Below are 11,941 nucleotides of genomic sequence, written 5' to 3'. Positions count from 1 at the left end.
TATCCCTTTTGCTGCAGTAATCTCGGGACCTCATACTGGATCGTAATTAACGCGATGAGGAAAATACTGACCCGTGCACGTGGGACGTGGGTCCATCGGTGGTAAATCAACGCGCCGTCGTACCTCGTACCTATGGTAAGATTGTGCAGCATGATGCCCAACATTAATTTGGAACGGAGGGAGTACGTACGTACGTACTACGACGGAGTTATGTCGGAGTAAAAGTTGTGACGCGCGCTAGATCAGCCACTCCCGCTCCCAGCTTAAATTGAAGGGGATGATCGATCGAGAGACACGGCAGAGCACAGAGACAGAAGAGGATGAGGGTGGCGGTGGTCGGCGGCGGGGTGAGTGGGCTGACGGCGGCGCACGAGCTGCTTGCCACGAGCCGAGGCGGCGTGCATGTGACCCTGTACGAGCAGGAGGAGAGCCTGGGAGGGCATGCCAGGGCGGTGGCCGTCGACGACGGCGCCGGTGGGTGCGTCAAGCTCGACCTCGGCTTCATGGGCTTCAACCAGGTCGGTGGTGCACGAGTTATGCATCCTGCTGTGCAATTTCCCATTCTACTCGTCCCTTAGTTTTGGCCCTGGCTGAGGAGCAATGCTACGTCTACGGCTAATTTTTACTGAGTTCGTTTTTTAGGCTGATGTGTCAAGTTTTTTGTTTTTTTTCAATACACGTCTCCAATTTTCATATGCACTGCACATTTTTTGTATATGTCAGCAGCATTTTTTATACACTTTTAATAATTTTCAAACACATGACTAACATTTTTCAAATATATGCTTTTGATGTCTACTTCTTTATATACGTTGTACATTTTTGTATATACCTCTAAAACATATTTGTCTATACGTTTAACATTTTATACAAGATTAACAATTTTTTCAAATACTTGTCCTGAACTTTCTTTTGAATATGTGTTAAATATTTTTCAAATACACGTTGAAACATTTTCTTGTATGATGCGAAACATGTTTTGTAAACTGTATGAACATTTATTTACATTGGATAACATGTTTTAAAATATCATAAACATTTTGTTTGAAACGCGTGAACATTTTTATAAATGTAACATACATTTTTTCTTGAAAGGTACATAACCTTTTTTTAATTACCCAAACATTAGGTTTACATTTTACAATATGAAAAAGTCACTTACATTTGTTTGAAATGTGTGAACATTTTGTGAAATGTCACATATGTTTTTCTGAATGATACAAACATTTCTTTGAAGTTGTGAACATTTTTTAACAGTATATAAATATGTTTTAAACACTGTGTTTTTAAACATAAAATATTTAAGGATGTTTTAGAATATAAATAAAAGTATAAAAGAAAAGAAACAGGGAAAAAATCAAAACAAAGGAGTGATCTAAAGGAAGCGAATGAAGCAGCTACGTTTTGTGGGCCGGCCCATTTGCCACAGCGTTGTAGGCGAGTTGGAGTTGCAGCTTCAATAAGCGCTATATAGACGCGCGCCCTCCTCTCTGGCTTCTTTTGTTTTTTTAAAGAAGGCCTAAGGTCATATATTAAGTACCACAAGTCTTTACAAACACACCCTTATAAAAAATTAAATTACATCTAGTTTTTAGAGGTGTCGGAATCTTGTTCCTCTTGCATCCATCAAGGATGTGTTGTGAACAAAAGCTCGATGCCGCCTCTTGGACTATGCCTCGGGGAGCAACTTATTTAAACTCGGGAGCTTGTAAAAGCAACAATGGAAGTTGTCAATGTAGTCCTGAAGATGTCGGTGGCCATGATCCACGTAGCAAAGCGCTACCCCATAGAAGAAGACGTCAAAAAGAGCCTGTAGATACTCCAAATACCACGAACGCCGATTGGATACAAAGGGATCTGTCGAAGACCGAAACCGTTTGGATCCAGAAAGATTCGTCGGAGACACACCTCCACATGTCATCCATTGGAGCTAAGCGCATGATGGGACAGGGAGGACATTATTCTTAAACTAGCTAGGGCAACACCATAGTCTCGCTGCCCCGACCAATACACATAGACTCCCCGCCAAATCGATGTACCAGAATACAGTCCACAAGTAGAACCTCACTGCCGCCACTGGTACCGCGTGGGCTTTGCCCGATGGCGCACTTTGGCAACAGGAAGAGGGGAAGGAGGCAGCTGGAGACGATCTAGGTTTCTTGGCGGCGGCGGCTCTTGTGTCATGCACAGGCCATCTCCTCCTTGGCTTCTTTTATAATCTGCTTCCCAAATTATTTGGTTTCTAAGCTACCTTATCTTTGACTAATTTAGAAGACCTGCAAATATGAGAGGGGGAGGGAGGGGTGCACAAATTCAAAACTTTTTGGAACCAAATGAGCTTTCTGTGTGCTAGAAGCGAGCAAAAATTCATGGGCAAATGACATTTAAGGAGCTCTAGGCAGACAAAAAGAATTGACTCTCAAATTATAATCTTGAAAAAGACGTTTTGTTAACCTGATTTTTTTTCTTGTCTAGAACTCTTCGACTGTCATTTCACCACAAAACTTGCACGCCCCTAGCACACTCGAGATTCTTTGATGCAAAAAAGTTTTAGATTTTTCAGAACTTGTCTGATATTTTTCATTTTTGAATTTACTCTTCATCTGATGTAGACGAGGGCTCATCTATCTATGGTTACCGGAACAACATGCCCCTTTTAAACAATATGGGCATGGAAGAATCTTTGGAAAATGTCGATGATTTCATGCCGAAGCAGTGAAGCACCCTGGCAGACCTTCACATGAAGATTTATTCTTAAAAAAAAAGAAAAGGAGGCATGAAGTTTGTGAGCACGAGCTCACATGCATCCTTTGTTACAGTAAAATTTAAAAAACTGAAATTTGATGGCAACAAACATTAATGGGTATTCCGCATGCGTGCAGAAAATTCGTGATGAAATGACATTCGTGGAGGTCTTGGCAAAAAAATCAATGCTCCAAAAAAGACTATTTTAAAAGCATTTTGGAGTGCCATTTTTTTTCGGGACCTCCATGAATGTCATTCCTACACAAAAATTTGCACACATGTAAAACACACATCAATGTTTGTTTCAAAAAAATTCAGATGTTTTATCTTTTAGCATTTTATCAGATTTCATTGCAGCAAAGGTGCATGTGACCTCATGCTCACAAGAGCACTTTCGAATGGAAAGGCGCTTTTGTCTCCCTCCTTTCCACTCACTCACCCCGTCATTTGCTCTTTCTTCTCCGACTCCGCCCGCCGGGGACGCAGCTTCAGTGCCTTAAAGACACCTGCCTTTGGGTCACTGACATATGGGCCAGCCATCTGTTGGACTCACATGTATAGACATAAAGGTAGGTGCCTTGAGGCACCGAAGCATCGTCCGCCGGCCGGAGAGGCTGCGACGCCAGGCACACGGGCCGGCACAATATGACCTGTTTATCTTATTTCTGATTTGATTTTTATTTGTTAGGGCCCAATAGGCTGAATCTAGGCCCAAAACAGCGGGGCTGTGCCGGCCCATCTGGCCAGCTGTGTTCCAGGTCGAAGCAGACCACCTTTCCACCGTGTCACTCCGCCGTCTGCTCTTCCCCCGCCGCGGCGGCCAACTTATTCGACACCGCCGGCGCCTCCCGAACCATTTCGGCCACCCCGAAAGGAGCCCATGACGCCTTCGGCTCCCTCCGACGCTGGCGCCGCCGCCGGGCCTTTCCCACGGCTGCCCTGTGTCTTGGCCTGCCCTCAGCCGGCGCCGTCGCCAACACCGCTCCGGCGAGGTCCCCCCTCCCGGCACCCTCTGATTCCTTCGGTGCTATATTTTTCAACATATAGGCTTCATCTGCAACATAGCTCCCCCGCTCCCCCGTTGCTATATTTTTCAGTGCTGTTCGTGCCCACCTGTCCATTGCACGGAAGGTGCTCGGTGGATTGCTTCTAAGCGCAAAACTCATGCCAGTGTTTTCCACTACAAATGCTACCACATTTTCACGCCCAACCTTTGCATTATTATCAGCATTGTTTGGTGTCTGATTGATTTCGCATCATGCCAGCAACGCACTGTGCCGGATCTAGGTATGGAAGTAATTAGAAAATATTGGAGTTGTCACTCCCTCCGTAAAGAAATATAAGAGCGTTTAGATCACTAAACGCTCTTATATTTCTTTACAGAGGGAGTACTTGTTAGGCTCAGCAAGCTCAAATGGAGAGTTCCGCGTGTGGATCTATGTTTCTGTATTTAGCTGGTTGATTTCTTTTGCAGGCTTCGTAGCAAAAATGTCCAAATTGATACAATACTAGCTTAGGTATTATACTTGGAAAGGAGCTCCATTGACTGCCTAAGACATGTATTGTTATGTTTTTGATATAGTGCTATAATGCTTATGGTTGGAAATGCAGCTGTAGCTGTATTTTTTTATTTTATTCTGATTGATATAGGACTTCCTAACCCTGGACTGAACATGGAAGATCTTCGTAGACCTATCACCTATATCATAAGATGTTACTTTTGTTCCTCGCTAATATTTTTGTTGTCATATGCATCAATGCAGGCAACATATCCCCACATGGTGGAATGGTTAGAAGGCCTCGGGGTGGAGATGGAGAGATCAGACATGTCTTTCTCTGTGAGTACACAACCGGACGGCAGCAACAGAGGATGTGAGTGGGGCAATGGCAACGGTATCTCAAGCCTCTTGGCGCAAAAAGCCAATATATTGAAAACAAGTTTTTGGCGCATGCTCCGTGAGATATTCAAGTTCAAGAATGATGCTCTGGCGTAAGCAGTCCAGCCCCTCAGTTCTCATGTGTGTTTATATATGTGATGACGATTAACTCGCTGGTTCAAACTTTGGCTTGAAGGTACCTGGAGAACCATGAACATAACCCTGATCTGGACTGTAATGAGACAATGGGGCAGTTCATTCAGTCCCACGGATATTCCCTATTATTCCAGGAGGCTTATCTTGTACTGCTTCAAATCTACTCGCTTGCTTATGCCTTTTTAGTTTATCCGGCAATCCTTCATTTTGGCAAAATCTCACATCAGGATTTCTGTTTTTAATTTTTGAACCGTCATGTAAAACTGTGAAGAGAAACTACAATTTTCAACCAAATATGGAAAATTTAGATGAAATATTCAACTTCTAACTAAAACCTGGGCCAACTCCTTAATGTTTACTTCATTAAATTTCCCAGCAACTTCGGTGCAGTGCAGGGGGCGGTAAAGGCTGGTTATCATGCAGTTTTGAGTTGCTGACATGAAAATATATATTTGGTGCAGATTCCTGTCTGTGCAGGCATGTGGTCATCTTCATCACAAGGTGTTTTTAGCTTGTCCGCTTTCTTCGTGCTATCATTTTTTCGTAACCATGACCTTCTTCAGGTGCCTAGCTACTTTGTATACATGTTGCATTCCCATTTCATTTGCATCTTAATTCGTCTTTGTGCATTTGAAAGCTGATTAAGTCGCTGCAATCTCAGCTGTTTTGTTACCCCCAATTGCCCACTGTCAAGGCTCGTTTGCAGTCCTTTGTAGACAAGGTAAGTATTGAGACCCATATAGGTGACAACAAGCTCGCACATGATCTCTATTTATTGCACGCTGTAGGCTTTAGCTGCGCCCTAATGCAGGGGCTGAACAATGCAACTATCGCAGGTAAAAGGAGAATTGGAGAGCATGGGCTGTCGAATAAAAACCAACTGTCGTGTCAAATCTGTTTTAAGCCTTGATGGAGGTACATACATGCGTTGTTGTTTATTGATTGCCTGAGGTATATATATATATATATTATTGATTCACTAACTGAAACAACGCTCTATCTCGGCACTGGCAGCAGCTGGCTACAGAGTCTTGGAGAATGATGGTTCAGAGGAAACATATGACAGTGTCATCCTTGGGGTACATGCACCCAATGCTCTCAAAGTATTAGGAGCTGAAGCTACACATCACGAACTGAGAATTCTAGGTGCCTGTCAGTATATCCAAAGGTAAAGCCTGCCAGGTGTTGCTAAATGAACACATAAATAAAATTTGATCTGGTCTACTGATTGTCTGACACGTTTATGTCGCAGAGATATATACCTCCACTGCGATCAAAATCTGATGCCCCAAAATTCGTCCACATGGAGCGCCTGGAATTTCCTGGGGACAACTAGCAGAGGTTTTTCTGTTACTTACTGGCTAAACCGTATTCAGGTAAATTCTTTGGTTTCATATACAGGTAAATTCTTTGATAAAGTCATTTCTGCGTGGCAATGCAGCCATATTTTAATCATGTTAGAGCACTGTAGAGCAGCCTCGCAGAATAACAGCAAAATGGAAGCTTCAACCTCATATCTCCAGCAGTATGAATGGATTACCTAATTACTAATTGTAGTCTATTTGTTCTTTTTTTTTTGGCACTTCCAGAAAATTGAATCTGCCAGCCCTTTCCTGGTGACAATCAACCCCCCTTGTGTTCCGGATCGTGTAGTGCTTAAATGGTCTACAAGCCTTCCTGTTCCATCTGTGGCTGCGGCGAAGGCTTATCTCCAGCTTGATCACATCCAGGGAAAGAGAGGAATATGGTTCTGTGGGGCATATCAAGGTAACCAGTCTCATGAATTTCATTTTGTAGATAATTTGTTCGTAATAATTTGCATGTTGTTCTAGGATGGACTTTTACTACATTAAAGTTTTGTGTGAAATGATCTAAAGAACATTAGGTCTCAAATGTCTCTTGTGCCTTGGATTGCAGGTCATGGTTTCCATGAAGATGGATTGAAGGTATTTGCATGCACAACCTCTCCATTTCCCCTTTTTGATCTGTCTAGCATAATGAACATTCTGTTACGTGCTAAAATTGGTAAGGGCCTAACAAAGCTAAACATAACTAATCCTATCACAACATAACTAACCATATCCTTGCTTACTAGTTGGCCTAAGGCCCAAGTTATTTCCAAGCTTCTCTTTTACTCATCTTTGGGGGCTTTTTCCTGTTTACCCCATCCTGACATCTATGCTTTTAGTTTCAATCAAATAAAATTTAGAATGACTATCTCATGAAATAGATATGTAAGGTCTATTTGTGTTGTGATTGATCGACGCAGGCTGGGAAAGCAGCAGCTCAAGGTTTGCTTGGAAAGAAATGTCAGCTTCTGCAGAACCCAAAGCAGATGATTCCATCATGGACCGAGGCTGGGACGCGCCTTCTAGTTGCAAGATTTTTCAACCAATTCATATCCATCGGTAACTTGATGTGAGTCCTTGTATGAGTTGATGTACTATGTGGTGTCTAATTATGAGTATTTTTTACCTTAATAGTTTTCGTGCAGATTGGTCGAAGAAGGAGGTAGTGTGTTGAACTTTGGTAAAGCTTGCGACAAATGCCGTATAAAATCTGTCATGCGAGTTCATGACCCCTTGTTCTATTGGAAGGTTATCTTCTCTTCTCTTTTTCTTCCTACACATGTATTTTTTTATTTTTTTCTGATTGGTGATATGTCCATGCATGATTCTTTATTTCTTGTATACTCCACTGCAATTGCTTTATCCAACCTTCACATTTGAACCACATATGTTTATCCTGGCTCTCTCACGGCTTTCAGGTTGCAACAGAAGGAAACCTTGGCTTGGCAGAAGCATATATTAACGGATGTTTCTCTTTTCTTGACAAGAGAGAAGGACTTCTGAATCTTTTCCTGGTAAAACTATATCATAGTTCATGAGCTTATTGGCAGAGCTATTCTTCTTCATTTCAGATCAAATCCACAATCTATTTCTGTGCAGATACTCATTCTTAACAGAGATGTGCGTAGGAGCTGCAGGAGCGCCAGAAAAGGGTTCTATACCTTCAATTGTCCACTAAATTCCAATGAATTGTTCGATAAAAATGTAGTATCTATGAATCTATGTGTTTGTGACTAATCATGTATATAAAATTGTTTGGTTTCAGCGGTCGGTGGACACCCTTGCATGTAATAGCACGGTTGGCACATGCTAAATACATTTTGCGCGAAGTCTCGAGGAAGAACACTGTCACACAAACTCGTCGAAACATCTCTCAGCACTATGATCTTGTCAGTACCCATGTCTCTTCTTTTGTTATTACATTCCATCAGGGTTAAGATAACTAGCTGCATAGGTCAATTTGTAATACCAGAATTATTAAAGATCATACTGAGATTGAGATTTTTATGTTCAAACCTTATAAAAAAGATTTACTATCATTCATTACTTGCAATACGTCTATACATAGCAAATAATACTAACTGTTTGTCTTTGTTCTCATATATGTGTGCAGAGTAACGATTTTTTCTCGCTTTTTCTGGACAAATCGATGACTTACTCTTGTGCTGTTTTCAAGGTTTGTAAATCTTGTGATTTTGTTTTGCAGCTTGTAAATTTTGTAGAGTAGCTTTATTAATTCACAGACTAAAATTAAATTGGTAGATGGAGAATGAAAGCTTAGAAGTAGCCCAGCAACGCAAGCTTAGCCTTCTAATCGACAAGGTAATACTTCCATATCTCCAGAAGTTGTGTCATTAGATTTATTACCAATTAGACAATGCTGTGAACTTGATCTGGTGTATTTCAACCTTGCAAAATACACATTCAACCAAAGGCTAAAGTCAAGAGGGGGCATCATGTTCTTGATATCGGTAGCGGCTGGGGAAGTTTAGCAATACAAGCGGTTAAGCAAACTGGCTGCAAATACACTGGAGTCACTTTGTCGGCGGAGCAGCATAAATACGCAGAGAGAAAAGTCAGAGAAGCTGGCTTAGAGGTTAGTTCTATGTTACCCCCACCTTTCCGCAATACGGCTCCACTTTAATACTTTATTAGTAATTACTGATCCACCATATGCATGTGTTCACTGAGAAAGTGTAGTGCGAGTATTTTAGCCTTTTTGTCCTCTAGACCTCCAGCCTTTCTTGTAATTGATGATATAAAGATGTGGAGAGTAAGGCTTCGATACTCCCTTTAGCAACAACTTTCCATGACCAGTTCAGCTGATAGTGCAGGGACAAACCACAATACAACAATGAGGGAGTAAGGTTTCCTTTAAACACTTGGATCAAACTGAGGGTCAATGCCTACTCCACGTGCTGCGATGGTTTAGCCTGTTGTCCCATATCAGACTGTACATAGTTACATTCCTACACTACACACACATTTACCTTGGAAGAAGTAGCTTGGTCTTGCTTGCTGGCAGCCGTAGTCGAGGAAGAATGCCCTTGCAGCGCTTCCTTTGTGCCTCCATGCGTACCACCAAGTCGTTAAGATTTTGGGCTGCCCTTTGCGGTCCACCCCGATCCCATCCTCCACCATTGGCATGGTCCTCACGGCCTCCAAGCTTGTCACGACCACCACACTCTTCAGGACAATACCATTCATTTGCCAAAATCCCACCTCCATATCTCCCTTGACCTCTCCCCACATCATCCGCTTCGCAGCAACAGGACAATGCCATTCATTTGCCAAAATCCCCTCCATATCTCCCTTGACCTCTCCCCATATTTCTCTGAGTATTTCGATTAAACGGAGTCAGGTTTACTATTTTTTTTGTTTCCAAATATCTTTCGCAAAAGAGAAATATAATTCAAGAATGGCACATGGAAATAATAGACATGTACAGTAAAAATCATGGAAATAGGCATGCTGTCGTAAAGAACCAAGGATCCAAGCATGCTACTGTTTTGGAAGCTTTTCTCATTGTTATTTTGTTTTTGTGAGATTTTCTATCACACCTTTTTTTCTAGTTAGCTGCTATGTAATTTTAACATACTATAATTGATAGAAATGCATAGAGAATTGGTATTGTTTCACCCCCAGCTTACTTTGGGAGGGTGAAATCCTAGTTAACAATTACTATCTATTGTTATTAACTTTTATATAGGACAACATAAGTTTTATGCTGTGCGACTACCGTCAAATACCACCTTGCAAGTATGATGCAATCATAAGCTGGTAAGTATTACTACATTACAGATGTGCACCATATCTTGGACAATGCCCATACGTGTGGTTATACTTACCTATTCGTCTCTGTAAATCAGCGGTATGATCGAACATGTTGGCCATGAATACATGGACGAATTTTTTGCCTGCTGCGAGTCTTACTTGGCTGAAGATGGCATATTGGTTCTCCAGGTTAGTGCATGACAAATATCATTGTCAACAAGTGTATTTCCAAACAGCCTTACAGCCGGCTTCCACTATCACTACAAACAACAACTTAGTACTGTATATGCTTATTTGCGGTGCACAAGAACGAGTATTAGGCCTTCTTTTGGATTGTCAGGAAAAAACCCAATGAAACATACTCCTTCCTATCCAAGCAAGACCTTAGGCTTACAAGATCATGAACTAACTATCATCTGCAAATACATACATGTGCATTACTTAGTTCATCTCAGCTCCAGACGAACGGTACGAGCAATACAGAAGAAGGACAGACTTCATAAAAGAATACATATTTCCTGGCGGTTGCCTTCCTTCTTTGGGCCGTGTAGTGTCTGCCATGACCACATCATCAAGGTTCTGGTACGTTTTACATCAATTGATCGATGGTTACTTCATGGCCATGGATGGATCTCCACTGATTAAACCCTCCCTGTTCTTGTTGCGCACTGAGTGTAGCATAGAGCATGTGGAGAATATTGGGCCTCATTACTACACAACTCTGATGCACTGGAGGGACAACTTCATGACCAACAAAGAGTAAGTATCACTTGTCATTCATTATAGAAGAATACCATCCAGTTAATTAGAAATAACTTGGCGAAAACAAGACTAGCGTATATACCATATGTTCATTGTGCAAGTAAATTCGCTGTGACGATTATATACACATATTCATATGTTACATTTGGTTGTTCAGTTAGTATTAATTTATTATTGCTTTCTATTTCTTGCAGTCAAGTTTTGGCCCTGGGCTTTGATGAGAAGTTCATGCGTATATGGGAGTTCTATCTCATATACTCTGCGGCTGGTTTCAAGTCACGAGCAGTTGGAGATTACCAGGTACGTACATATACATATGTATGTATACTCACTGTGTATACATTTACCAATGTTACTTCTAGACAAATGGAAGTCATATACTCCCTCTGGTCTTCAAAAGATGACATTGTGGAAATTAGCAGGGTCTCCAAAATGTAGCGACCATTAATTTTCACTGCAGTAAATCATAAAATTTAATTGTCAAATGATGAAAGTGCTGTCTTGAGAAATACCTAAACATGTGGTTTTCACATATCAAATCAGAACACTTTAATTATATCTGAATCTTCACCTTTTCCTGATGCCTGGCTGACATATATATATTTCGCATGCAGGTTGTTTTCTCTCGTCCAGGCAACCGTCGGCTAGCCCACCCTTGATGGATAAAGGCAATATGTCCTCTGTTCAGCTGTCGAACTGCTACTTCTCGATAGCTTACGACCTTCCAATAAATCAGCCCTGGAATGGTTTGTTCATACGGGCAGCCTCATCTGGTGGTTTGGTGATCTACCTTCTTGTTTTAATCATGAAATGTTTGGTTTTTCGTGGCAGTGTATTGTTATCTATCAATGAACTTGTACGATGCATGCATGTGTGTATGCAAGTGTTACATTAGACTGGTTACTAGAATTTGAGAATTGTATGGAAGGAACTGATTTGTTGTTTTAATGTCTTGTCAGAAATAGTGGATGCCATTGTTTGTATTTTTTTTTCTATTCTGTGTTTGGCATTTTTTTTGTTGGCTGGGAAGAGCGTTGTTATACTAACCAGGTACCACATGCATATATTTTTAGACGGCTCCAAATGAGGCCGGATTTAAATTATTGAAGCCAAGATCGACCAACAGAGCAAATGAATTGTTCACACCATACAACAACACTGTGGTCTCGGTTGCTCGTTCGAGCCTACTCTAGCTTTAAAGCCAGCTAGGGTCCTCCACAAACCCCTACCCGCACAATTCTCCTCCTTACCCACGCATCAACCTGCCGCGATGGGCAA

At 41.6% G+C, this 11,941-nt stretch overlaps 1 protein-coding gene across 2 annotated transcripts; it reads left to right on the top strand.

The window, feature by feature from the left end:
• Positions 1-285: 285 nt before the first annotated feature.
• LOC123190955 (uncharacterized) lies at positions 286-11,637 on the top strand. 2 transcript variants are annotated; one of them, XM_044603680.1, is made up of 24 exons: positions 286-518; positions 4,509-4,735; positions 4,819-4,924; positions 5,240-5,341; positions 5,440-5,499; positions 5,615-5,693; positions 5,796-5,946; positions 6,031-6,154; positions 6,368-6,545; positions 6,696-6,724; positions 7,048-7,196; positions 7,273-7,375; positions 7,546-7,641; positions 7,727-7,779; positions 7,893-8,016; positions 8,241-8,303; positions 8,390-8,449; positions 8,562-8,723; positions 9,837-9,907; positions 9,997-10,090; positions 10,347-10,483; positions 10,580-10,660; positions 10,858-10,963; positions 11,278-11,637. In XM_044603680.1, exons 1-24 carry the CDS (start codon positions 321-323, stop codon positions 11,320-11,322), a joined length of 2,598 nt encoding a protein of 865 aa, XP_044459615.1. In that variant the 5' UTR covers positions 286-320; the 3' UTR covers positions 11,323-11,637. The 2 variants fall into 2 exon arrangements, with proteins under 2 accessions (XP_044459615.1, XP_044459614.1); XM_044603679.1 differs by having other exon boundaries at positions 5,793-5,946.
• The last annotated feature ends 304 nt before the right edge of the window (positions 11,638-11,941 follow it).

Source organism: Triticum aestivum, chromosome 2A, assembly GCF_018294505.1.
Source record: "Triticum aestivum cultivar Chinese Spring chromosome 2A, IWGSC CS RefSeq v2.1, whole genome shotgun sequence".
Classification (NCBI taxonomy): domain Eukaryota; kingdom Viridiplantae; phylum Streptophyta; class Magnoliopsida; order Poales; family Poaceae; genus Triticum; species Triticum aestivum.
This window is presented reverse-complemented; position numbering and strand designations above follow the sequence as displayed.